The sequence below is a fragment of the Penicillium solitum genome (genome assembly GCF_028829755.1).
Source record: "Penicillium solitum strain IBT 25940 chromosome Unknown utg000001l_segment0_segment0, whole genome shotgun sequence".
In the NCBI taxonomy this organism is placed as follows: Eukaryota; Fungi; Ascomycota; class Eurotiomycetes; order Eurotiales; family Aspergillaceae; genus Penicillium; species Penicillium solitum.
The window spans coordinates 5,321,869-5,346,340 of record NW_027072121.1 but is presented as its reverse complement, the minus strand read 5'-3'; the positions used below and the strand labels follow the sequence as shown (position 1 = coordinate 5,346,340).

Sequence of the window (24,472 nt, the reverse complement as noted above, 5' to 3'; positions counted from 1 at the left end):
CAAATAATTACGGAATTGATTGACATCCCGGTACCATGACATACAAAGTAGAGGAAGTACGGAGTAGTCCCTTGGGGTATGTCCACAGTCTCTTTTAACAGTAAGCACGCACGGAGCACACACCATTTAGTGGACGTCTCCCTTTAGACGCATGCAAAAGACATCCAACGTATTCAACTTCATCCCTGAAAGATCATCAGACTCTCACAGAGACACTTGGGTCTATCACACCACCAGTTCACATCCGAAACCAGGCAACTTGGGTAACCTCCAAACTTGACTAGGGACGATCCAAGTGTGCTATTTTAGTGGCAAACCCACGGTCAAGCTGAGAACTAGGCGCCGGGTCACCAAATCGTGGACCTTCATAAAAGGGAAATAGTTGATCGGGCGAAATTAAAAAAAAAGAAAAAGAAAAAGAAAAGAAATTGCTCTCTGTCTCTCTCTCTCTCTCACTCTCTCCCTCTCTCCACTTTCTCGTTTCTGAGCCACCGCCACGGAAGATGTTTCGTTTCTAGAACCCCCAGACAGAGAAGGTGGGTTCCAACAAGGAAAAGTCCACTGTGTCATAGTGCTCCATCTTGTCAGACGATCCATGCTGTTGTCGATGGTTTAAGAAAAAAAAAAAATTTTTCCAAAGTCGCTTTGGCCTAAAGACGACTACTGATTGGCGAATTACAAGAGTGACCCCCGTCTTTTACTATTTTGGGCCAAGGGTGTGTTCACTTGTCACAGTCATACAGAGAACAAAAGAGACGCCCAGCCTTGGAAGTCAGCATCAAAGGTGTTTGACTCGGAGCTTTGCCCTTTTGTTTCCGCCCCTTGATCTACATTCGCTTTTATCTTCTCTTGGTGGGTCAGAAATAGAAAAAAAAAGGAGTTTTCTAAAATGGACTCTTTAACTTGCCATCCCGGTTGCGGCACTTCATTTCGACTTGTGCACAATTCCCGACAGCTCCACAAGTTACCTATCGCTTTTCGCGGGTGAGATTCCTCGGCACAGTACTACCTGCAGAGTTCACCTGGGCACCGCTAGGATATTACCGATCTTTTTTTTTGTCTCTAATAATTACTGTACAGAAGGTGTGGGGGGAAATATATGAATATTTAATTGCTTTTTTTTTCAATAGAGAAAAAAAAAGACCCTCCCTTGGAAAGGATCAGGTCTGGAAGTATCACCCCCAATGGTCACTCTTAGACAGGTTGTACCTTCGACCCTTGGCGCATGCAGTTGATTGCGACCGCTATGATCATGATATTCCCTTCTGCAGAGTCATGAATTCCAAGGTGCATCGTCTACTGACATCTGTGTGTCGACTTGATGCACACGGAACCCAATCCTATCATGGAAATCATCCGAGCTCACATCCTCGAGCTTATGTCCGAAGTACCGCCATCACGTACCAGTCCATGTACAGTCATGGGGCACTTGGAAACATCTCCGCATTGTGCGCAGCACTTTCCACAGAACCACACTTCAATGTTGCCTCTTGATTGGGACTAAAATATCCAAAGTTTCTGGTACATGTCTTAATTGCGGGCAGATGCTCCGTACGAGAACGAAATCTAGAATCTAACCCTGGTTAATACTGGTTAATACTGGCTGGGGTGCCCAGGTGGCTGATCTAAGTTAGCAAAGCTGAAGTCGATCACACCAACTCACGCTATAGTCCTATATTGTATGTTGTATACTCTCTCTATACTCCGTACTCCGTAGTAGTTTCTGCTATAGTAGAATGGTGTAAAACAGATAACCCGCTTACTCCGTACTCGGTGACTATCACAGGATGTCTTTTGTGGCTCTACTATGCGTTAATATCCTGACACCTTCATCATTACACGGCGGGGCTTGGATTTCGGTACAAGCCCTCCCTCCGCGCCCGGCATCAAGTTCCTTTGGAATTTTAAATTGCTTGGAAATATTGTGGCATTTAAACTCAATTTAATTATTTTTTTACTTTCAGGTAACCTATCTTATGCGTCAGTCGCAAGGCCAAAAAAAACCCTCCAAAAGTCTACACTTTAAGAAAAAAAAAAAAAAACAACACTCAGGATCTCAAAGCCGTATTCAATCACCTTGCTGTGCCTCTTACCCAGCACGGCTCCTTGCATGTTTCCCATCCTTGCGGGTCCCTACAAAGTACTGGGGGCAACGTAGATACTAAACAGTATAGAAACCCTAGGTCATTGCTTCGATATCACATAACATCACAGGTAGTATTCTGGTTTCGCTATCAATGCATGCACTATCTGGGATTTTCTCCGCTCTCGCAACCTCGTAATGCGCGGGTTACAATTATCTAATCCGTATGTCATTACGGATTATCTGCGGTTTGATGCGCCCGGGGCTACTATACAACATACATTTTGTTTTCAGTTTCGATAGCATAAGGCTGCTGCAATTGTTCCTCTCTTCCTAGCGTCATTCGATCCACTCCCGGGATGAAGGAGACGGCATGCAAACATCTCTAAAGCGGATCGCCACTTGAACTGGTCGAAGATGGAAGGATCCTCTTTGTTTTGCCTCGGGGGTAATTCTTACTAGACCCAACACCCAGGTGGAAGTTAACGAAATTAAATTGGAGACTCGAAATTGCAGATCCGGTCCTTTGTGTGTCAATTATTACATCGTATAGATTGTCACTAAAAATGTTAATATTAGATAGTTTCTCTATGACGTCGGAGTCCGGAGTACAACGTTCTAAACGGAGTATATTGTATGTGATATACTACTCCGTACAGTACGCCCTCGAAGTTGTTCTGTGGGTGAGACCGCTTGGCACCCAGATCCATGGGATATTTCTAGCGCTGCAGTCTCACGATGATCAGATCCATTTTACCCAACTGCACGCCACCTATAGGGTTGCCTTCTCTCTCCCGAGCGGTCACCGACAGACTGCAGCAACCTGACCTTGACCTCGACCAGGAAGCGCACACTTCATCAAGGGCAGATGCAAATGGGCTCGGGCACACGGGGCCGTGTGACAGAACGAGGTCATCTTGAGCCATCAGTTGATGTCTTGAGGCTGATCTCCGATTCCAGACTTCAGCGCCCCCTAGAGGAGCCGAATGCCAGAGGTACTCCGTAGAGGGGGTGGACGAGCCCGCACAACCCACATGCCTGAAAGGTTTCAAAAGACAGAGTAAGCTGAGGGGCAATAAATCCATCATTATGTTTTTTGGTTGTTTTTTTTTTAGCTTTTTGACTTTTTGCTTGACCCTAGCACTTATCGCGGAATTTGTCTAGATTGTGCGAGGCGCCCCGAGCACATCACAAAGCAAAGCGCTGGTTTCGGCGCTGGCGCTGAGACTAAGAGGGTCTTGAATCTTGACATTTTTGGAGTACATCAAAAGACTGTTTGCTTTCGTGATTTGACTTTGGCGGATTTCAACATCTACCGCGCGTTGGCTCAACGGAGCCTTGCTCGGGGTAATCGATACTCTTTTTGCCCCCCGCTCGGTGGCTTCATGGGTGGTCGTGATCAACGATCAATGCGGTACTGACGGTGTAGAAACTAAAATCCGTTGTTTGTTCCAGCTGAGTCGATTCTCTGCCACCATACAACGTAGTCAGATTCCGGAATCATTACAATGTACTCCGTACTCGGCACATGTCAGTATAAAGTGTGGGGAGACATAGGATCTATTACGTAGCTTTGTCTCAGGGGGTTCGCCTTGAACGTCCAAGATTAGTTTTCGATGCTTAATAATAATACCAGGTACATAGATAGAGGAAAGCATCGGTCTCGATGAGTCTAGAGCTCCGATAATAATTAATACATTCGTAGCGGTCACGACTCGACGATCCCAGTCGGAACACCAGTCTGCACTTCCCGGCATCCGATCCAGGAAATAAATTATTCTGCCTTAAAAACTACCACTTAGCTTTGTTGCTGTGAATGGTGGAGCAGTCAACGCGTATGACTTGCACCCTTTTCTTACTACGGAGTATAGTACAAAATGTACTCCGTACCCAAGATCACATCAATGATATCCCGTCTACATCCGGGAGCCACTTCTTGTTTTCACTTTTTTGGTGTTATTTTTCGAGGGAAATGAGACAAACTAAAATAAAATAACCAAAGTGTTTCAACTCAAGTAGGCCGTCCTATGGGAAATGGCTCGTCTTCCCCGGTCCAAGACGTGTTGCAATGCCAGGTACAGTCCCGAGGTGAGCTGGGCTTATTTCCAATCCGTAGCCAATAACACTGTACTCTCTTGTATATTGTAGAGGTAAAATGCAAATATTCAATAATACCAGTGCCAACATGAAACTTCAGAAAAAAAGAAAAAAGAAAAAAGAAAAAAAAAAGAAAAAAAACCGGTACGGATATACGGCAAAAGAAACCTTGGGAAACTTCATATTGTCACTTTTTTTGATTTTATGTGGATCGGACTACCCTCGCCTGCACGGCGCCGTGGATGAACAGCACATATGTCACAGTCATCGACATCTCACAGATCGAATCACCATCTTTCGAGTACCCTTTGCAGATTCGACTTTCCGAGGTAAATGACGAGAATTAACCGTGAAGATCCAAAGACCTAGAGCCAATCGCATTCGAATTCGCTCCATCATCATCATTCATTGCGTCTCCAAATCTACAAAGTATACCAGTTGAAACTAAATCTTTGACCTCCCGGGGTTGGTGGCTGACGACGCCTTTGTCCTTTCAAGGGCTCCGAGGCAGATTATTGAGACATGGTCATGGCCATAACCAGGGAACACAGGCCAGTGGCGGGGTTGTGCTTTTGGCGTAACCGCCCTCCCTGTTCTACTCAACTTTTCTACTGTTCGGTAATCGCGGGTTGAGGCCAAATCTGATCAACTTCCAAGGTTTCTTTGTTCGCCGTCGAAATTTTTGCGGTGACAGGCTTATTCAATCGTGCTATTTCTGAAACCGACCAGGGTTTTGCTGGTTGGGGCATTCCTTGGACTTTAGCGGGGTTACGAGTTACTGGTGGCGGGCCGCTCATTGCTTTGCTTTGGTATTCTTTTCGTTTAACTGGAGTGGAATCGACTGACCTGGATGGGATGCACACCATGGCATATTGTTGATCGATTCCTCGTTTCCGATTTAAGTTTTTCAACCACAACACGCCAACGACTAACTAATACAAGGCTATTCTCATGTGGACTAGCCTTGCTTCAAAAATGCGAGGAGCCTGACTAACGTCCGCCCAACCGATGCATTCGTTTTTGAATATGCGTCTCTCCGTTGACAGCACGTGGAGACCGGTTCCTTCGAGGCAAACTGTTATCTTTTACATTGTATGCATCACAGCGCCACAACACAACTTGGGCCTTGCAGTTGACTCGAGAAGAATCAAGCAAGAAACCAGGGCTTCATCGGTGAGCATTTTTTTGTCTGAGGCCGTTGTTGGGTCTGAAATCTTGATGGAGTCTGCCTTGATAATTCAAGTGATGCTCGCCTCAATTTCTATTTGATATCTACTCCCCACCTACTTCTCGGACTCATTAAAACCAGACATTGCATATCACTGGTCTGTGAAATGGAATATTTGATCATACCCGTTGATATCAACTCTGATCTCGATTGCCATTCTAATTCTATGTCTCGTCTCTTCAAACCAATGAAGGTTCCCTGTCGACAGACTCGAGTCAGCCAAATAAATGCATCCATTGCACCCGCCGAACCAACCGGTCAACGCTGATGGAAGCAAGCATGGCAGAAACAATCTAACAGACAAGGCGAAATCCCAATAAAATACCACCGGGTTCTACATCCATATTCTACCCAGAGATACAGATACGAAAACACAGAAGCTCCCCTTCCCCCAACATCATAATTCGGCCTCGCCATAGCTATAATGGCAACTCACATTTCCCGGTTCCGAAATATCTTATGAACCGACAGACTACATTCTGATCTCGCAGTGCGGCTATATGTATAGTTCCCCCGTAACACAGGCAAACGGACCCTATGAAGACCCGAAGCATAGGCGATGTCAAATCTGACTAGACAGGGCCGATGGGGGAAAAAGGGACGCACAACCCAAGATATTCCATACACCAATTTGAGCCGCATCCTGCATACCTATCCCTTCAACACTCTCCAATGAAGATATGATACCTCGTCCGACACGGAGACGCCGATATACCCAACCAACCCAGATGCAATCCAGATGAACGCGTAGACAAGCGAAGGCGGAGCAAATAATTAGCAGAAGGGGGGATATTATGCTTGTACCCGCATGAGAGCACACTTGTACACTCGTCAAGCAGGGTTTCAGCTTACTCAATAGATAGTCTCTCCAGTTACAGGCTCCCAGCACTGCTTACTTGCATACCCTGTGGGCGGATAGGCGGCCATTTACTAACGCCGTCATGTTTGAAATCCGTCCAGGCTGTCGTTTGTAGATAGGTGTAGACGTTGTTCAATGTTGCATCTAGGCACTGCTGTTATTCGGCTTGTAATGCTGGGTGTATTGTTCTTTTTCCGGTTTGGGGTCGGGGGCAGTGGACTTGTCTTCGTCTATAAAAGAGCTTGGGATCCCCGTTGGATTGTTTATTGTGTTACGCATATCATATCACATCCAGTCAGCTTTTTAGTCATTGAGTTGTTTGGTCTTGTGCTCATGTTGATGTCGGATCTCACGGACGATATCTCGTGTAGGTTCTAATGGCAAAGTTCGCATTGATCCTAATGCCTAAGGGTCTGTCACATCAGATCATGATGTCTCGGTTGATATCCTGGGTTATACGTAATACACATTTTGCTGACACTCTGGGGGTCTGAGGTCATATGGCATCCTTTGACATGCCTCGGAATCAAAGGACGGCCCTCGTGGGCCCTTTTGGTGATATGAGCAGAAACGAGCATATTGGTGCAAATATTGGATTGACCAATAAAAAGGAAGCTCCTGGGTGAGCTTATCATATTATGTAGCTTACACTACGAAGAGGACATCTGATGTTGACATCACCTCATACTTTTCTTGGTCTCACTTATACTTACACATTTGAAGCGCCGAGATTCCTAACTACTAGTCCCCGAACATATTTTCTTTCTATGATGCGTCATATCGGAGCTGGTATCGAAACCCCAATGGAGACGAGAAAGACCGGGAGTGCTCCCGATTGATCACATCACGAGTACAATTAAGCTCCAACGATGGCCGGCCGATATTGGCCGACGTTTCCTGTAAAGTCAGGCCCATCGGGATTTCTAAGGTTAGATGGAAGAAACCGGACCAGCGATGAGAGTGGAGCTTCGAACTTCCCCGGATTTTGCCATTAAATAGCTTTAGCGCGGATAACGTCAGAGATTCCCATATTTATTCAGAAATGGCTACTCCGTACTCCGTATAGAGAGAGCAAAATTATGCGGAATAGATATGCGGGTAATACCGGTTGAGAGTCGGAGAATGCCGTAAGTCTTGGGAATTGGGGGGCGGGGAGGAAAGGGGGAATATTGTTAGGTATGGGATGGGGGGGTTATTATTGTTGTAGGATTCGAATATCAATTCAAAGATCATTGGAGATGAATATCAAAGTTGCATAATTTTACCCCAAAACATTGACCGATAGACCGAGTTTGAAGTTCCCCGGTTAATTTCTCCTCACCGGGAGATTGCTTGTCCCCTCAGTTCTCCAATTTTATTGTCTCTCTTTTTTTTCACTTTTTCATTATTTCTTTTGGCTTGTGATATTAACCAATTAGGCGGTTATTATATACCTTGGTCAAGAAATAATTACAACTTTCTATATGATATACATGTTATGAGTAGCTTATTATTATATATGTATATACTAATAATACTAATAAGTAATTGAAATGATCGAATTGGCAGGGGGAAAAAAAGTCATCAATGTACACAGTACCTAGATTTACTGCATGAAGCACGCAATCAGCCAAGTACTAGATACACGGTCACCCCCTTTGGTCCGGGTACACCGATTCGCCCAAAGCAGCAACGCAATGATGGAGCTTATCAAATCTTTTTTTTTTCCTTCTTAAATTATTCAGTCACCCTTGATATTTCATCCTATTTGCATTCCCTTTGCTACCTTTGGTGCGCCCTCTCACAATGGCTGGCACCACGCTAGCAATTCGCAAGATGGCTCCGTCCATCATGCAGCTATCGTCGATGACGCGCAGGTCGATGTCGACATCGCAGCTGGCCCTTCGCGCAAAGCCGATGCGGTCTACCAAGGTTTCCCAGTCTGTGTCGCGTATCGCTCGTCGTGGCTACGCTGATGCTGCTCCTTCGCCCGCCCCGAAGCCCAAGAAGCGTTTCAGAGCTCTGCGTTGGGCCTGGCGGTTGACCTGGCTCTCTGCCATCGGTCTGGCCGGTACTGTCGCATACAGCATCTTCGATCTCCGTCAACCCCCCGACCAGGCCCCGCCTGACCCATCAAAGAAGACTCTGGTCATTCTCGGTATGTGTCGGTCGCGATCGTTAATCCCCTACGGCCGAAGTGTCGCTAACGCGACTATGTTCGTTCAGGAACTGGCTGGGGCTCCGTTTCCCTCCTAAAGAAGCTTGACACCGAGAACTACAACGTTATCGTCGTCTCCCCCCGTAACTACTTCCTTTTCACTCCCCTGCTGCCCTCATGTACCACCGGTTTGATCGAGCACCGCTCGATCATGGAGCCTATCCGAAATATCCTGCGCCACAAGAAGGCCAGTGTCCAGTTCTACGAGGCCGAGGCCACCAAGATCGACTATGAGAAGCGGGTTGTGTATATCAGTGATGATTCGGAAATTAAGGGTGATATCTCGCACACCGAGGTTCCCTTCGACATGCTTGTGATCGGTGTTGGTGCCGAGAACGCGACTTTTGGTAGGACCCTCTCTCGCATCTGAAACGATGCATTTTTGGACTAATTTTGTGACATGTAGGTATTCCCGGTGTTCGTGAGAACTCCTGCTTCCTGAAGGAAGTCGGTGACGCCCAGAACATCCGCAAGCGTATTATGGACTGTATCGAGACTGCCTGTTTCAAGGATCAAACCGAGGAAGAGGTCAAGCGTCTGCTCCACATGGTTGTGGTGGGCGGTGGCCCCACTGGTGTTGAATTCGCCGGTGAACTGAAGGACTTCTTCAACGATGACTTGAAGAAGTGGATTCCCGAAATCAAGGACAACTTCCACGTCACTCTCGTCGAGGCTCTGCCCAACGTTCTCCCCATGTTCTCAAAGCAACTGATTGACTACACCGAATCGACCTTCAAGGAGGAGGAGATCTCCATCCGCGCCAAGACCATGGTCAAGAAGGTTACCGACAAGTACATCCAGGCCGAGGTGACCAAGCCCGATGGATCCAAGGAGCTTGAGACTATTCCCTACGGTCTTCTCGTCTGGGCCACCGGTAACGCTGTCCGCAGCGTCGTCCGCGACCTCATGTCCCAGATCCCCGCTCAGGCCGAGTCTCGCCGCGGTCTCCTTGTCAACGAATACCTCGTTGTGAACGGTACCGAGAACGTCTGGGCCGTCGGCGACTGCGCCATTGCCAACTACGCCCCGACCGCCCAGGTTGCTGGTCAGGAGGGTGCCTTCTTGGGCCGCCTCTTCAACACCATGGCCAAGACCGAGGCTCTCGAGCAGGAGTTGGAGACCCTCTCAGAGCGTCAGTCCCAGGCCAAGGGTGCCGAGGAGCGCAACCAGATCTTCGACGAGATTCGTGAGCGCCAGAAGCAGCTCCGCCGCAACAAGCAGATCGGTCCCTTCCAGTACTCCCACCAGGGCTCCTTGGCCTACATCGGTAAGGAGCGTGCCGTCGCCGATATCAGCTGGCTGAGCGGCAACATCGCCAGCGGTGGTACTATGACCTACCTGTTCTGGCGCAGTGCCTACCTGAGCATGTGCTTCAGCAGTAAGTTCCATGTTCTATCCAACACTGATTTGAGATTCACCACTAACATATAATCCAGCTCGCAACCGTGTCCTTGTCTGTGTTGACTGGGTCAAGGCTCGTCTCTTCGGTCGTGATGTCTCCCGAGAGTAAACATCTCCACCCGGTTTCGATGATCTTCTGTAATATTGCCAGCCATACTACATTTTTCTTTTGGTTATTCAATGCCTTTCCTGACACATTGACTATGCAATGTATCCCGCTACGCCCCCCTTATGCCATCCCCCACTATCCTTGTCTTTATCTCTCTTTGCACCTGTGACCGTGATAGACATATCCATTTTCCGTCTTTTTTTCTTTTGACACACTTTTGGTGCTGCAATTGGTTCCGGCCAGAGACAAAAGCATTAATTCGCGTCTTTTTTGTTTCGCTTCCGGTTTTTAAGACTGTACTGTACGCTATAGGAATATATAGACTGGGTCTGGGATTGTTGTATTGAATCTGTCATTTCCACCTATGAATTGTTTTCCTTGCACAGTATAGTTCTATCACGCTGCATGTTTGGGTTCCACCTCTTGATCGCTGGACGTACGTTCCTTTCTATTCTGCAGATCAACATCACAGATCTCCGTCCTCCTCGTCCGGTGTGTGGGTTCTCACGCTCTGCACGCCCACCCCAACTCCGCATCTCCCATCGGCGATTGAAGTCCTCGTACCAAATCCCACTTCCAAGTATCTTCACCGAATTGCGGCCGAAGATGAGGTTCAAGATACAGCGAGTTCCACGTATCAAGCACGATATCCATCCGCGCATTGGCCGACATCATCGCTTCGAGATAGTATGGTTCCCTGTCCATCTGGATATCCGGATCACACTTGATAGAAGACCTCTCCAGGCCAGGATGGCTCCAATACATCATCCAGTAAAAGAACGCCGCCGCCTCATCCGAGGACTTGGCAACCAGGTCGTAAAGCATGTTCATACGAAGCCCACCATACTTTTCCAATGAGATTTGTGCAGAGAGACCTGGTTGGTAAAGGTCTCTTTGCGGTCTAAATACATAGAACTGTATGTGGAGTTATCTCTGGGAGGCCTATTGTCCATTTGAAGGGCGTTGTGGGTGAAGGGAAAGAGGAGAATATAGTAAATATAGTACTATAAAAGCTCGATAATTGAAGTCAACTAAGGATATTAAGAACATTATGGATTCATTTAGATAATCGCATTTATTTGTTTTGATATCAGAGCTTCACAAAATTTACCTATATATATATATAAAACAAGAGTGCTTTTAAAACCTTACGCATCCCAACATCTTACCTCTGTTTGCCTTTTCCCTTGTCTAAATGAGATGGCTTTTTAGGAACCTCAGGTACCGAGCCTCTAGCACTTTTCGCCGTAGGTTCATCGGTGTCGTCTACTGGAGAAGCCCGTTTAGGACGGGCTGGTAAATCGATTTTCGATCCAGATGCTCTCGGGTCCGAAGGTGATGTAGGCGATTGCACTCCAAAAGTTGGAATAATACTTTTATCTGGCATATCATCTGTGATGAAGTTCTCTACTTTTCCACCCCAGGTGTTTATCACCTGTTGACAATTAGTGCAAGGTTTAGTCATTGCATCCAATGCTTGCGAGTGGCTACATGGGCCATCTTTGGGTAGCTTGTTAAGCATCACCGCAAAGCCATACACCTCCTCACTAGGGGCACGGTTCCTAATTCGTTAGCATGGAACATACAGGATCTCAAAGGTATGGACTCACCGTAGGACATTCGCGAGAGGATAGGTTTCTGCGCAGTTTCCAAAAGGAATAGGATGGCCTCCTCGACCCCTTAAAGCTGTAAGCTCAAATTTTATCCCCGCTGTGTCAATTCGTCCAAGAAGAAGTATGGTTCATCCTCGTTGGCCACTGCTGGGTTAACTGTCCTCGAAATTGCCTGGGGGTAGAGAGGTTCAGACTGATATCTACTCCCATTTTCGCTGTAAGAATCCGATTAGTTGACGGAACACAAAGTCTAGCGGACATCCAACTTACCTGAGATCGAGAATATCGGTGCGTAGTCATTTCAATTCTGATACGACCATCCGTTCCACTCCATAGGTGGAATGATTGTCTATAACCTCGATCATGAAAACCTCGATCTGGGCATAGTTAGCTTTGGGTAGTTATCCTTTTTTTTTTTTAAAAAAAAAAAAGAACCAATTCATAGTTGTAACAACTTACTTGTGTTAGACTCCAAGTACATGCTTGTCTCAAGTTCACTTGACCATTACAAGCCGGCAAATATGCCTCGGTGGAAGGGGTCGGGGCTGTTGACATTGCGATTGTTCTATTGTGCTATTGTCCTAGGTAGCCCTGGAGCTTTGTGGGCAAGTCGCCGTTTAAATAATAATCCCATGCTGGGAATTCGCTCCTTTGTCGAGGACATTATATTAGTTGTCATGAAAGACCGTCAGTTGTGCATAAAATAGCGTGGATTATGGATTATCAAAGGCCAAAGTCATTGAATATCCTGAAACGTGAAGATCCAAGGCGTACCCTTATAGATCTAGATCTACCTGACCATAAATAGAAATAGTCGAACAATAACAAGAGCACTGTGAAAGAAGAATAAACCAAGTACAAACCATCACATCCCTTAACATAAACTTAAACGGTTTCTTTGTTGCCTTTCTTACATAGCCCAAAATATCTCCTGAGGTCTACGGTTGTTCTCACGCCATAAAAAGCCTACCTACCTAGGTATATTCTTCATTCCTGACAATCTAGGAAAATGGCGTCAAAAAAATCAAAACTACCCAACCCCAAAAGAATCAATTATCCGGTAAAGCTGACCCGAATATGCTTGATATGAACTATGCTAACCTAATAGGAAGCCTACTCGCCGATCCAGAAGGCTTGCTGGTTTAGTGCCACAGACTGTATTTCTCGAAAAAGCAGACCCTCCACCAGGAAGTCCAACTTGGCGGGCAGAGCCTATGGACGGCACGAAACCAACATGGGTAAGTATATCGTCCCCTTCTATGAAAGTCGTGGCTAATGAAAACAGTGGGCCCCGACTGACCCTCTTGGATTCTCGAGTGAGCCAGCAAAGCTTAATTATGATGAATGGGAGGGAGAATACGGTGCTCAAAAACGCATGACTGATACTTGTGGCCTCACAAATTGCGTGCCGGTGTTTGTGTCTCAAGACACGAACGACCTCTTGTTTGAATCAAATGGCAGATACTATCTTTGGAATCGCTATGGTAACAGCCTGGCGCGTATTCTTCATGGTCTGGAGGAGATCAAGCAAATAATCACCGACTGGGGGCAAGAGGCACTGTCCATGGAGTACATGGGGTTTGTGTAATATGGCCCTTTGATAGGAATCCTCATACGTTCATATGCAGGCCGGGTACTTGCCAGCCAAACTCCGCGGTAGTTAGAATTCCTACAGAGCAAGAATGGAGAAGAGATAATTCAAGGAATGGATTATCGAGTTTGTGATGAACGGCCTAGAACTATGTACATTGACTTCAAAACATCTAGAGATGCATACTATCCCAAGAGGAAGGAGTAAGGGGAGGAGATGGCTAAACATGATAAAGAGAGTGATGAGAACACTAGCAGAGGTATCGAAACTCCGGATTGAGAAGGAAAAAAAAACGAGGGGTTCCCACAGACAGTGAGGCGGAAGAGTCAGAAAGCCCAAACATCGGATATTCTAGAAAAGGTTCCAACGGCTTCGCGTTTCCTTTCCAGGAGGCGCACGCTCTGGTTTCCTGGCACGGCCGTCAAGCTGTCGGATGCCTTCGATCTTCTGCAGAGCCAGCTCCAGCAGCTCCTTCTTGCGGATGATGTCCAGGTGACGGCGGATGCGGGGATCCTCGCGGGCAAACCGCTCGACCTCGGCGTCTGAAAGGTGTCGTCCAAGTCTTGAATCAAGCTCACGTGGGAAATTATAGTAGAACTCAGATAAGAGCTCGACGTTGAGGAATAGAACGGCGGTGGAGGTGAGTTTATCTGCCACAACATCCAGGAAGACCTCTGGGCAGTAGTACTTGTTCTTTTGTGTTGCGCATTGCTTGGACCGGACGGCGAGCAGTCTCATCTTGATAATATCCGCTCGGTCTCGAAGGAAGAGGCCTTCTCGTCCTAGATAATATATGTTAGTGCCTGTAAATAGAAAAAAAGAGGGGAATGCCAACCTCTCTCCAACAAGGCGGCACTGAAACCGCCCGCGCCACCTTCACCGTTGCCCTCTAGTACTACGTCGCCCTTTCGCACTCTGTCGATAAACGAGACAACGTCTTTAAGTTTTCGCTTTCCAACAGTCTCTTCCACATGCTTCATGGCCGACTCGCACGCCTTGAGCTCTTCCTTGAGAACCTTACCCACGTTGTCTCTGCCTTTAGCCCATTCAGGGTCTTCGATCTCAATCTCAAACTTATATGGCTTGATGCAATTTTCGACTTGATCACTGGTGCTGAAGAATTTGTCATTCAGGATGCTGGTGCATGCATCGATGATCTGTTTGTGAGCACCAGGGTGAGAGGCGAACGTAGACGAGGCTAGAAGCGAGTCCACATGGTTGTTGAGAGCATTGGCGACAACAGTCGTAGCCAACCGACCAATTCCAAGCTTTGTTAATGACGAGGTAGAAGCATCAAGCTTCCGGTGCCAATATAGCGACTCAGGATCGGCTTTGGGGAGATCCTTGAGGGGATCTAATTCCAGCAGTGGAGGATCCAAGTCATCAACTGGCTTGTTCCAGTAGCGCTGCGCCAGAATGTCCATGACCCGCTGGTCCAATTCTGCTTTGAGCATCTCCCGAACCTGCGGTCGCCCGAAGCTCTCCGCGAATGCCTTGAAGGAGTGCTTGAAAGCATCGAGGCTCTCGGCCAAGTGGGACTCCGCGCTCAAAGGTCGGTCATTATATTGAACCTTGAACTCATAGGTTGCCTCTTCAAGCTCTTGGCTGATAGCATCTCTGGTTCCAGATAGGCTAGATGACATGGTCTGCTCAAGAACCTGCATTAGCGTTTTCCGCAGTTTCGAGACACCAACTGAAACGTCAGAGTGGGGACCGAATTCATTCTGATGCGCAGAGAAGTAGGCGTGTTCATTCTTGAGAATGGCGCTGGTAATATTTCCAGAGCCTCTAGAAAATAGAGCCGTTGTCTGAGGAATCCGGGTAACAACACCCACGTAACCTAACCGAAGGGGGTATTTTTTATCGGAAAGGACATCGTGGCCACGTTCGGGGCTGACAAGGTCCATCTTCGTAATCACACCAATAGTCCGCTCGCCCCTAGGGTCTACTCGACGACTGGCTCGAAGTGCTGTCGAGTTTGCCAAGTCAACGTCCGCAGCCGAGATCGCCAAAATGACATTTGGTGGCTGAATGTATTTATCGCAAAGATCGGCGATCTTTTGCTTGAGCTCTGGGGGCTGATCTCGGCCCGCAACCTGGATATATCCTGGCAGGTCGATCAAAGATAGATCCGGAACGTTGGGGGAATATATCGTAAGCTGAATGGGATCGTCTGACACACAATCCTTTTCAGGAACGGCAAGGTTCAGATCTGTGAGTGTGCGCTGAACTTGAGAAAAATCCGTGATCTTTCCGAGACCTAGGGCCGGGAATTCACCATATTCTGCCTGAGCGTTGGGAGTGTTGACCAACGTGAGCTCGATTGGCCGCCGAGTCACCATGTTTGAGCCCTTGGGCAGGAACTCATGGCCGACTATAGCCTCAAGAACCGAGCTTTTGCCCGACGATTGGGATCCAATCACGACGATCGACGGAAGAGTGAGCGTGCCGGACTGGCCGATGGTCTGGAGAATATTTCGGATTTCGATCATTTTGCGTGTGAGCAGCATCATTTGGTCATCCTCCGCAGCATCCCTCTCCGGCCGTAAATCTTCCTCCCCGGATTGGTCGTATCCAAACGCTGTAGTAGTAGCAGCGGCTGTGGCAGCAGTACCAGCCCGACTTTGTTTCGGCTTTTTGCCTCCATCGCCAGATGAATCGCCCTTTCGAGACTCAGACTCCTCGTCGAGACGTAAGACCTTCTGCAGCCAGTCAGGTATTTCGATGTCTTCGGTTGTCTTATTCCACCCGCGTTGTGTCTGATCTGCCATGTCCTGAAGTCCTTGGAACAAGGTCGAAGCTGTGTTCCCCGCGGTCTCTGAGGCTTGCCTGAAGACATCCATCGCATAGTTACCGGCCTCTGCGAGATTAAATTAGCTTGATATCCCGCCTGTAACGAGCTTCATTCACGAGAGACATACGAGTTGCTTGGTATTGGAAATAAGCTAGACCCGCGATTGTTGCACCGCCGAACATAGCCGGAACCCTCACAAGCTTCAATGCCAGCTTCGGAAGCATTCGAGCAAATGAAATTGATCGAACGGCAGGGACATTGTGGATGGCATTTGCACCCACTGGCCATGCGCGCCCTCTGAGAGCAGCGCCACCATCTGCGCGTAGCAGGCCGCCGGTCCTCGAGCCTGCATTATGAATATGGCGAGTTAGGTGACCGTTCCGCAGTAGCGGTCCTAGCCGATGGGAGAGTATCCTCCCACTCATTATTGTTGTGGTAGCATTCAATAGAAATGAAAATAAAAGTGATGTCCTCGTAGATTACCGGACCACTGCACATGTGACATCAAGCATAACTAACAGTCCCCGTGACTTGCGCAAGTAGCCGCGTAGCTTCCCGTAATACACAGTCACGTGAAATATGACGTGCTGTGCAAGGGAAGTGACTATTCTTTTGTGTTGATTTTGATTAAAACAATCTTCCCTTCTTGTAATCCGTGGGAGAATTACAGTTCGAATATATCATTGTTGGGCTGCAAGATCGTGGTTGACGTTTGAACAACTCACCGGTTCCCAACAGGCGGTGACTCTTCATCTGTCCCAACCCCCATACATCCTTTGAACCCTTGTTCGAACTACAAGTTTGGTGTACATCCTGGAGCGATTAGTGAAGTTGAAAGTTGGAAGTGGAATTTGATACAGTATCGTTCCAATTGCATTTGATCCAGATCAAACATGTGTCGATTCCTGGTAAGGTCCATCCCCCCAAGCATTGGACCCAAAGCTAATATCTCGGTAAGATATACAAAGGGCGAAATGAGATTCGTCTCAGCAAGCTGATAACCGAGCCAAGTCATTCAATCCTTACTCAATCATATGATTCACGCCTAAGACTGGTAGGTTATCCCATCTCGTGGGTCAGACCCACGTGGTCAGCATATCGCAACCCACTAACATGTAATATCAAGGACAATCGCCGTCCTGTCAACGGTGACGGGTTTGGTGTGGGCTTCTACACAGATCCCAAGCTTGGACCAGAACCTTGCATCTTTACTTCAACACTGCCCGCCTGGAATTGCGAGAATCTAGAGCGACTCGCTGCAAAGACATGCTCAGATCTGATTTTTGCGCATGTGCGCGCAACAACCGAGGGCGCTCTTGCCGAGAACAATTGCCACCCGTTCCAGCACCAGTCTCTAATGTGGATGCACAATGGTGGTATCGGCGGGTGGAGCTACATCAAGCGTACGCTGGGGAGCTCACTCGCCGATAAGTGGTACCTAGGTGTGAAAGGTGGCACCGATAGTGAGTGGGCATTCGCCCTGTTCCTTGACCTGCTAGAAAAAGAAGGAGTCGATCCAAGCTCAGACCCTGGTCCTGAGGGATTCGGACAGGCTCTTCTACGTCGTGTTTTGATGAAGACCATTGCCAGAATCAATGAAATGGTCAAAGAAATTCCAGAGAAATATAATGTCACCGGAGTTGAGACTCGGAGTTTGTTGAACTTTGCTGTGACAGATGGCCATACTGTTGTTTGCACTCGGTACATCAGCAGCAAAACGGACGAGCCTGCCAGCTTGTATTTCTCTTCTGGTACCAAGTGGAAGGAAGGTGAAACGAAAGGACACTTCAAGATGGAGCGACACGATAAAGGTGCCGATATTGTCCTCGTGGCTAGTGAGCCTATCACCTTTGAACGACGTGAGAACCCTTTGCCTCTCTCTCTCTCTCTCTCTCTCTCTCTCTCTCCATACCTATGAACATATACTAATTTTAGACACAGACAATTGGGTGTCAGTCCCAACCAACTCAGTTGTCACCATTCACAAGCAGACTGTTATGCTTCATCCAATTCTTGATGAATTCTATGGCGAGAATCTCAATCACGACCGCTCCTCCTGCTTTGCTGTATCCAAGGGACTTGTTAGCACCGCTCCAGGGAAAACCATCCCACCACCGAATGCAAAGGAACCTTGCGCCTCTTCGGTAACTGGCAATGCTATTGGAAACACCAACAGTGGCATGGAAAGCTTGCGGTCCGGTCATGTCACCGAATGTGCCGTTTCACACTAAAACGTTCAGCCAATCATTCTTGGGGTTAACTCTGAGGTTCAACCACAAACTTGAAAGCATTGTCTTAATGTGGCGTTGGGAATGAGACACATATGCTGGATATCCGGGTCAAATTGGAGTTTATAAGTTGGAATGATAGCGTTTGGGTAAGTGCGGTCTTTCGGGATATATAATTTGTAGCATCCATGAGTCAAATGAATACCAAAGTCAATTTGGTGGATATATCTATCAGGCAGAGTAAAATCCACAATATATTCACAGAATCCGAAACTTCGAATGATTCCTAATATCTGTACGGAGTATGTATATATCACTCGGTCATGTGATCACCACCATGACGTAATTAAAATCAACAGACCTCGGGAGAGTCTCGGCTTCCTCCACTTGGTCGAATCACTGCCTATGTTTATTTCATGAACATGGCTGTCTGAGAATCTCAAAATGAGGAAAACTCTACTACTCGTCTTTATCCACGGCTTCAAGGTACGCCAAATGCCTGCTTGTTCAAGACCTGGCCACCCCGCAAAGATACAGATTTCAGCTCAAAGAGATTCGTTTTTGGCCCAGAAACTACGTTGACTGACCAACTCCGATTATAGGGCGGCGATGATACTTTTGGCACGTTCCCTGAGCATTTGCGGGTCCTCGCCGGCAGAGCACTTCCTGCGGTCGAGGTCGCCACTGCTGTCTACCCCAAGTATGAAACTAAAGGTGACTTGAAAGAATGCGTGGCGAGATTACGAGATTGGTAAGACTCGGTTTAGTCACTTATGTGAATGGATAAAAGCTTTGCTGACTGACGGTACTTATTCTTTGCAGGCTACAAGATACTGTGATTGATCTCGAAGTCGCCAACCATACCGCATCGCCTACCGTCGATCCCTCTGTCCATGTTGTTCTTATCGGTCACTCAATGGGAGGAATAGTAGCTGCGGATGCTCTCCTTATGTTGACAGCGGAACAACCAATTCCTCGAAATCCGACCTCAAAAACACAGTCTGGGTTCACAGATGACCCCGAATCTATCGTGGAACCGGGTACTTTCATGTTCCCTCATATACAAGGCGTGCTTGCATTTGATACCCCATTTTTGGGAATAGCACCAGGAGTCGTGTCATACGGTGCAGAAGGACACTACCACAATGCTGCAACCGCTTACAACACATTCTCAGAGGTTGCAGGATTATTCGGCTACGGTGGAAAGGGCAGTGCATCAAACCAGGGGACCACCCATGCACCCCCGCATGAGCCACCCAAAGTGTTGCCGTCCACACCCGACGCCGCCGCGACACCTTCCTGGCAACGATGGGGTAAGTATGCTATGTTCGCCGGCGCGGCTGGTGCTGTTGCCGCTGGCGGTGCAGCCATGTATACGCAGCGCCAGAAGCTCACTGACGGGCTTGGATGGGTATCATCACACCTTGAGTTTGTCGGTTGTCTCGCGCGCACTTCGGAATTGCACCAGCGTCTCGTGCGGCTGTCGAATGTTAAGGAGGAACGTGGAATCGGGTGTATGAATTTCTACACCTGTCTTGGAAAAGGTGCGACGAGTCTGGTGGAAAACACATCAGCAAACAAAACATCCTTTAGTCAAAAAATTATCAGGTCGAAGAATAGGACATTCTGTGCATTGCCAGCGGAGGTGGAACGTGGCGAGGAATCTCACACCCCAGGACTTTTGTGGACCAGGGCAGTTAACGACCAGGCTGCTGACGAAACTAACGCCCATGTCACCATGTTTCTATCCAAAGAGAATCCTGCATTTTTCGAAATGCTCAGTGAAGCGTGTGCAGTCTTAGTCAAGTCAATAGACAAGGGCTGGTATGATTCGTCCACCGATCCGGCCAAGAAAGACGGTGTCGAACAACCGCAGGCAACACGGGACTCAAAAGCCAAAACAGATGAGGACTTTATGGATGGTGATGACGTTGTCGTCGTTGACTGAGATCGCAAACCTCGATTCGGATATGCCGCTCCACAATTCCCCCCTGTTTTTATTACCGCTTTAGAACGTTCTACAAGAACTCTACCCATGAGACCCCTCTCCTGATCGGCAGACCACTTACTTAGACTTCGGTCCCATGCACTGCACCCTAGCGCCCAGCGAATAGTATGCATGAAATCCTGATTACCATGGTATCGAGATTTATTCTCCGCACGCAAGGAAAACCCTAACGGGCCTTGATCGTCCCGCAACGTCCAGAACGAGGCGTCGCCGTATTCGATTTCTAAGCCGTCATGCCCGAAGTCGTCTCAGTGGGTTCTTGGTTCGTTGTGGAACGCGGCAGTGCTGATATATACCACTTGTTTAACTCTATCAACGATCGTCTGCCACATCCTTGAACTGGGGTGACGTGGCCCCAAGATGTTCAAAATTTGCTCGGGCCGTTTTGCAGCGCTGCAAAATGACACGGAAGGATGCGTTATAATGCATGGTAACACTTTCAAATTTTTCATCTATTATTTCACATTATCCTACAGATTCTTGTTGTATAGCCTATATTTGGGGGTCTAGCGCTTCCTCGACAAAGATGACGGACGCCACCTTCATCCGAAATGAACTTGGGACTGGGCTGAAACGGAACAGGCGAAGTCCGAGACATACAACAGGATTAACATTTTGTCTCCCGGAACCACACTTTAGAGCGCAATATGTACGGAGTACGGAGTATGTGTGGTCGAGATACTATCAACTGTGCAAATTGAGTTCAAAAACGGAATCCTTTCGATCCCGCTAGCGGTAAATGGCACCACTTAGGTAGAGTCCTCTCACTATGCCAAACCTTGATCGGAAGAGCTCGGAAGAGCAAAAAGCGAAGGATTCTCCCAATTATCCAAATATTGTACTCCTGTGGGTAATTAATAATTAATGTATTTATTACGTGATGAAGTAACTTATATCCATGCCCTAAAGGATGCTTTAACGCGCTACTGTGGTTGAAGCATTTGAATATCCAAGAAGAGATAAACAAGATATCATGAAGTCAATAGTCACATATACAACGCTGGAATGAAAGAAATGAGAAGAAAGAAAGAAACATGGTCAATAATTATGATGACCGTACGCCGAAGAGCGATGGTGGTACATGCTGCCCGCATACTCGGAGTTATTGTCGTGGTAGACCGTAGCTCGGCGCTCTTCCTCAGATAGCGGTTCCTTGACCTCCCAAGTATTTGGCTTGACGCCGACTGAGAATTCCAGATCCTCCTTGGTAATTGAGTCCCAAAACTAAAAAGAAATGTTAGCAAGACCAACGGCATAAATATAGAACATGAACTTACCTTGTATATCATCATGACAGCGAGGAGATTGCAGAATGTAGCGAAGAAAAGGCCATCCAGGTAATGCTGCACGTTGTTGCAGATAACGTCGCTGAATTGATACAAGAGAACCTGGCCAATGATGAAGACCAACACACCAAAGGAGATATGACCCAACGGCCAGCGATCATCCAATGTGTTCGAGACTAGGAGAAATTGCATGGCCAAGTACACAACTATGGAGATGGCGTTCAAGAGGTATAACACCACGAACAAGCCCGTGGTATTCTGGGGACCCATCGAACCCCACGACTTGAAAGTCGCGAGCGATATCACGAACGAAAGAGCGAACATTGCTGCGGAAGGGACCCGGATCAACCACACAGAGAGGGCTGTGCCATCTTCGTACAGCTGGAATCCGACGAATCCGTTGACGAGAAGACAGGTGCATAGCGCGGATATCAAGCCATTCTGAACAGCCACGAAGTACGGGAACGGGCCGCTCCCTGGAGGAACGACACCTGCATCAATGAGAAGAGAGAAAAGTGTCAGAGCTAGGTAGATATAGAAGAAAGTGATGATCTCTTTACGGCCTATAGTGAAAGGTTAGCCAGTTTGCGCCAAGGTGTCAGCAAATAGGGAGTCAGACGAACCGACGGCAGTAAACTTGGACCGAACATGCAAGATCATGATTACTGTCATGCTAAGCGCCATGATATGCATAAAGGACGCGGCACCCTGGAAGATAATGGTATTTGCGACCTCAATATTTCGCGCATAGCAGTTGGATATGATGCCTGTTGACCCGGAGATTGTCGACGCCGGGCCCACCAAGGAGCACAAAGGCACGGGCGCCTTCTCGCATATCGTGTCGAACTGACCGAACCCCATGATGCCTGGTCACTGGGATGTTGAGCAGTGCAACAACAAACAGTTGGAGTTTGCAGTGGCGGGTCACGAATGTCGAGAGTGGACGGCTGGTCTCCACAACGACGGGGTGAGATGGTGGAGGAGATGACGGTATGTATTTCGGTCCCCAATAAACAAACAGCGTGGCTCTTTCTGCACCCCAGTTGCACTGTATCAATCGGCTGATAGCCTCTGATAGCGAGTTTTGAAGGGTCGGATCGCCCCAGTGTGAATCGTTAATGCGAGGGGGAAGTGTCTCAGTTTTCTCTTTCAAGATCACGGGATTGAAATCGCCTTTGTAGGTTTAGCGTCGTTGCTAGGAAGTGTCCACGGGCGGGGGCTCTGCCAGGTGCTCTTAGAGGTCTTAGTCATTCGGATATCGATCGGAAACGCTAGATCAAAAGGGGAATGGCTCAAAGAAGAGATCTCATGTGACTCGGGTCCGAACTCGGCCCAAGCCGAACCATAACGCGCTATCCATGGATGTCAATGATATTAAGGGGTCAAGGCACAACCACAACATACCATTCACTGTTCAAACCCGATTTACGGAGTAGAAATATATGGCTAGACATCGTTGAGAATATACGGAGTACTCCGTACCGGATATCATACCGGATACTGCGGCAAGCTATTATGTCTACTTTTTCAGTCTCCACAACCCGATGGATTTGAGATACGATGAAGACTAGGATAATGCCCCATATGGTGCCATGCTGACCATTATTATTGGACTGCAGTCGAAAGGTTCGGGGGCTAGCTGAGGTTAGTTTTAGTTGTCTTAGGCTACAATTCACCTTTCTTTTTCCCCTTTGTTTCCTTTGCTTCTGGATAGAGTAATCCGAGTTGTATACTCCGTATATTGTACCAGGATTGTATCGTCCATGGAATTAGACTTTTGTATGTGGACTGATCTCTTGTCTCCACAAGACCCTGTAACTGGGGCATTGTCGCACTATCACCTGTTTTACGACCGGGGTTTGCCAATCCAGGGCCTCCTGACATACAATCTACTGCTCGTAGATCTGACCCTCTCAATTGTTCGCCAGACCAGCTGCCTAGTTAGGCAAATTGTCTCTACTGAACGGGTACAACGATGCAATCCTGCAGAAGGGGTGGGTTGTCTCGGTGGATGGCCCATTTTGTCACGGACAGATATTGAGTATTTGTAATGTAGATTGCCTGATGATCGGCTTCCAAATATTCGAATGGGGTAAACATAAAAGGTGTCCATTGCATCAAGTTTCATCTATGGGGCATGGCTTCCGGGGTCTTTGGCCCTGAAGTCAAAACAAAAACCTCCAACCCTGTATAACCCCCTTTTCATTTTTGACTTTCCGATTGGCGGCATAGAGATGGGACGAGTGCGACGGAAAGTCCTTTTCCATCTACCACAGATCGGTAACAAGCTCTCCGATCTTTTAGTCTGCTGCCATCAACGCTACTACCTTGAACGACCCTGGCTTGTCAATCTGTGGCCTAGAACGGTTGGTAGTCTTCCTCTGCCAAGTATCTGTTCTATGCCTAACAGTCATATACTCGAATCATAGTGTGATTCTCGAATAAGGGTAATTTTCACTTTATGATCATAAATTATACATTATATAACCTTCAAATCTGGATTTTGGATAGGTCTTGGCTTGGAGTTATCTGTCCAGGTCGATTGCTATGTGTCACCGAGGCTCAAACATATGAATCTCCTCTTTTTTTTTTATGAAAAAGAAAAATTAAAGAAATAAAGAAATAAAGAAAAAATCCTTCCGAATGATTATTGGACCCTGTCACCGGCTCCGACTGCCCAACCCGTCCTTCCTCCGGTTTTCTAACGGGCCCAATCTTGCACAATGTTACAACTCTCGTCACCAGACTCCCTACCAACAAGAGAAATCCTCCGTGTTCGCCTGACTCTTGGACAAAAAGAAAAAGAGAACAAGCAGTGCCAAGGTGGCAATTTGGCTTAAGTTCTCACACGAGATTTAAGAGACTGCCGAAGGTATTTGCCTTATGCATGAAGATCCCGACTAGCGCCACGTGTGAATTTAAGAAGCATCAACGGCTGCGAGGAACCGTGTCGATCTCCCATCTACCCGATGTTTTGT

The 24,472-nt window shown here is 47.5% G+C and overlaps 8 protein-coding genes across 8 annotated transcripts; 5 read left to right on the top strand and 3 right to left on the bottom strand.

Annotated features, from left to right (window-relative positions):
- Positions 1-1,275: 1,275 nt before the first annotated feature.
- N7455_002022 (uncharacterized protein) lies at positions 1,276-1,494 on the top strand (the record flags this gene model as incomplete). Its single annotated transcript, XM_065604204.1, has 1 exon — positions 1,276-1,494. The coding sequence occupies one exon, from the start codon at positions 1,276-1,278 to the stop codon at positions 1,492-1,494; it is 219 nt and encodes a 72-aa protein (XP_065462695.1).
- Positions 1,495-8,052: 6,558 nt separating this feature from the next.
- N7455_002021 (uncharacterized protein) lies at positions 8,053-9,974 on the top strand (the record flags this gene model as incomplete). The annotated part of the gene is made up of 4 exons (XM_040951470.2): positions 8,053-8,404; positions 8,473-8,811; positions 8,871-9,842; positions 9,901-9,974. The coding sequence occupies 4 exons, from the start codon at positions 8,053-8,055 to the stop codon at positions 9,972-9,974; spliced, it is 1,737 nt and encodes a 578-aa protein (XP_040818403.1).
- A 504-nt stretch (positions 9,975-10,478) lies between these two features.
- Positions 10,479-10,799, bottom strand: N7455_002020 (uncharacterized protein; the record flags this gene model as incomplete). Its single annotated transcript, XM_065604203.1, has 1 exon — positions 10,479-10,799. The coding sequence occupies one exon, from the start codon at positions 10,797-10,799 to the stop codon at positions 10,479-10,481; it is 321 nt and encodes a 106-aa protein (XP_065462694.1).
- Positions 10,800-12,801: 2,002 nt separating this feature from the next.
- N7455_002019 (uncharacterized protein) lies at positions 12,802-13,175 on the top strand (the record flags this gene model as incomplete). Its single annotated transcript, XM_040951418.1, has 2 exons — positions 12,802-12,825; positions 12,873-13,175. The coding sequence occupies 2 exons, from the start codon at positions 12,802-12,804 to the stop codon at positions 13,173-13,175; spliced, it is 327 nt and encodes a 108-aa protein (XP_040818514.1).
- A 354-nt stretch (positions 13,176-13,529) lies between these two features.
- On the bottom strand, positions 13,530-16,397 carry N7455_002018 (dynamin-related GTPase MGM1; the record flags this gene model as incomplete). Its single annotated transcript, XM_040951047.2, has 3 exons — positions 13,530-13,960; positions 14,014-16,038; positions 16,100-16,397. 3 exons carry the CDS (start codon positions 16,395-16,397, stop codon positions 13,530-13,532), a joined length of 2,754 nt encoding a protein of 917 aa, XP_040818283.1.
- Positions 16,398-16,600: 203 nt separating this feature from the next.
- On the top strand, positions 16,601-18,412 carry N7455_002017 (glutamine amidotransferase subunit DUG3). The gene is made up of 4 exons (XM_040951967.2): positions 16,601-16,880; positions 16,931-17,026; positions 17,099-17,831; positions 17,914-18,412. The coding sequence occupies exons 1-4, from the start codon at positions 16,866-16,868 to the stop codon at positions 18,201-18,203; spliced, it is 1,134 nt and encodes a 377-aa protein (XP_040818037.1). The 5' UTR covers positions 16,601-16,865; the 3' UTR covers positions 18,204-18,412.
- A 178-nt stretch (positions 18,413-18,590) lies between these two features.
- N7455_002016 (esterase/lipase family protein) lies at positions 18,591-20,148 on the top strand (the record flags this gene model as incomplete). The annotated part of the gene is made up of 3 exons (XM_040951200.2): positions 18,591-18,686; positions 18,803-18,951; positions 19,023-20,148. The coding sequence occupies exons 1-3, from the start codon at positions 18,645-18,647 to the stop codon at positions 20,146-20,148; spliced, it is 1,317 nt and encodes a 438-aa protein (XP_040818607.2). The 5' UTR covers positions 18,591-18,644.
- Positions 20,149-21,246: 1,098 nt separating this feature from the next.
- Positions 21,247-22,355, bottom strand: N7455_002015 (chitin synthase export chaperone; the record flags this gene model as incomplete). Its single annotated transcript, XM_040951388.2, has 3 exons — positions 21,247-21,432; positions 21,486-22,057; positions 22,118-22,355. 3 exons carry the CDS (start codon positions 22,353-22,355, stop codon positions 21,247-21,249), a joined length of 996 nt encoding a protein of 331 aa, XP_040817641.1.
- Between the last annotated feature and the right edge of the window lie 2,117 nt (positions 22,356-24,472).

What these genes read in the sequence shown, in the direction of transcription:
- N7455_002017 (XM_040951967.2), top strand. An exon ending in ATGATTCACGCCTAAGACTG is followed by an intron (nt 17,027 to 17,098) that starts GTAGGTTATCCC and finishes TGTAATATCAAG; the next exon opens with GACAATCGCCGTCCTGTCAA. An exon ending in GCCTATCACCTTTGAACGAC is followed by an intron (nt 17,832 to 17,913) that starts GTGAGAACCCTT and finishes TTTTAGACACAG; the next exon opens with ACAATTGGGTGTCAGTCCCA.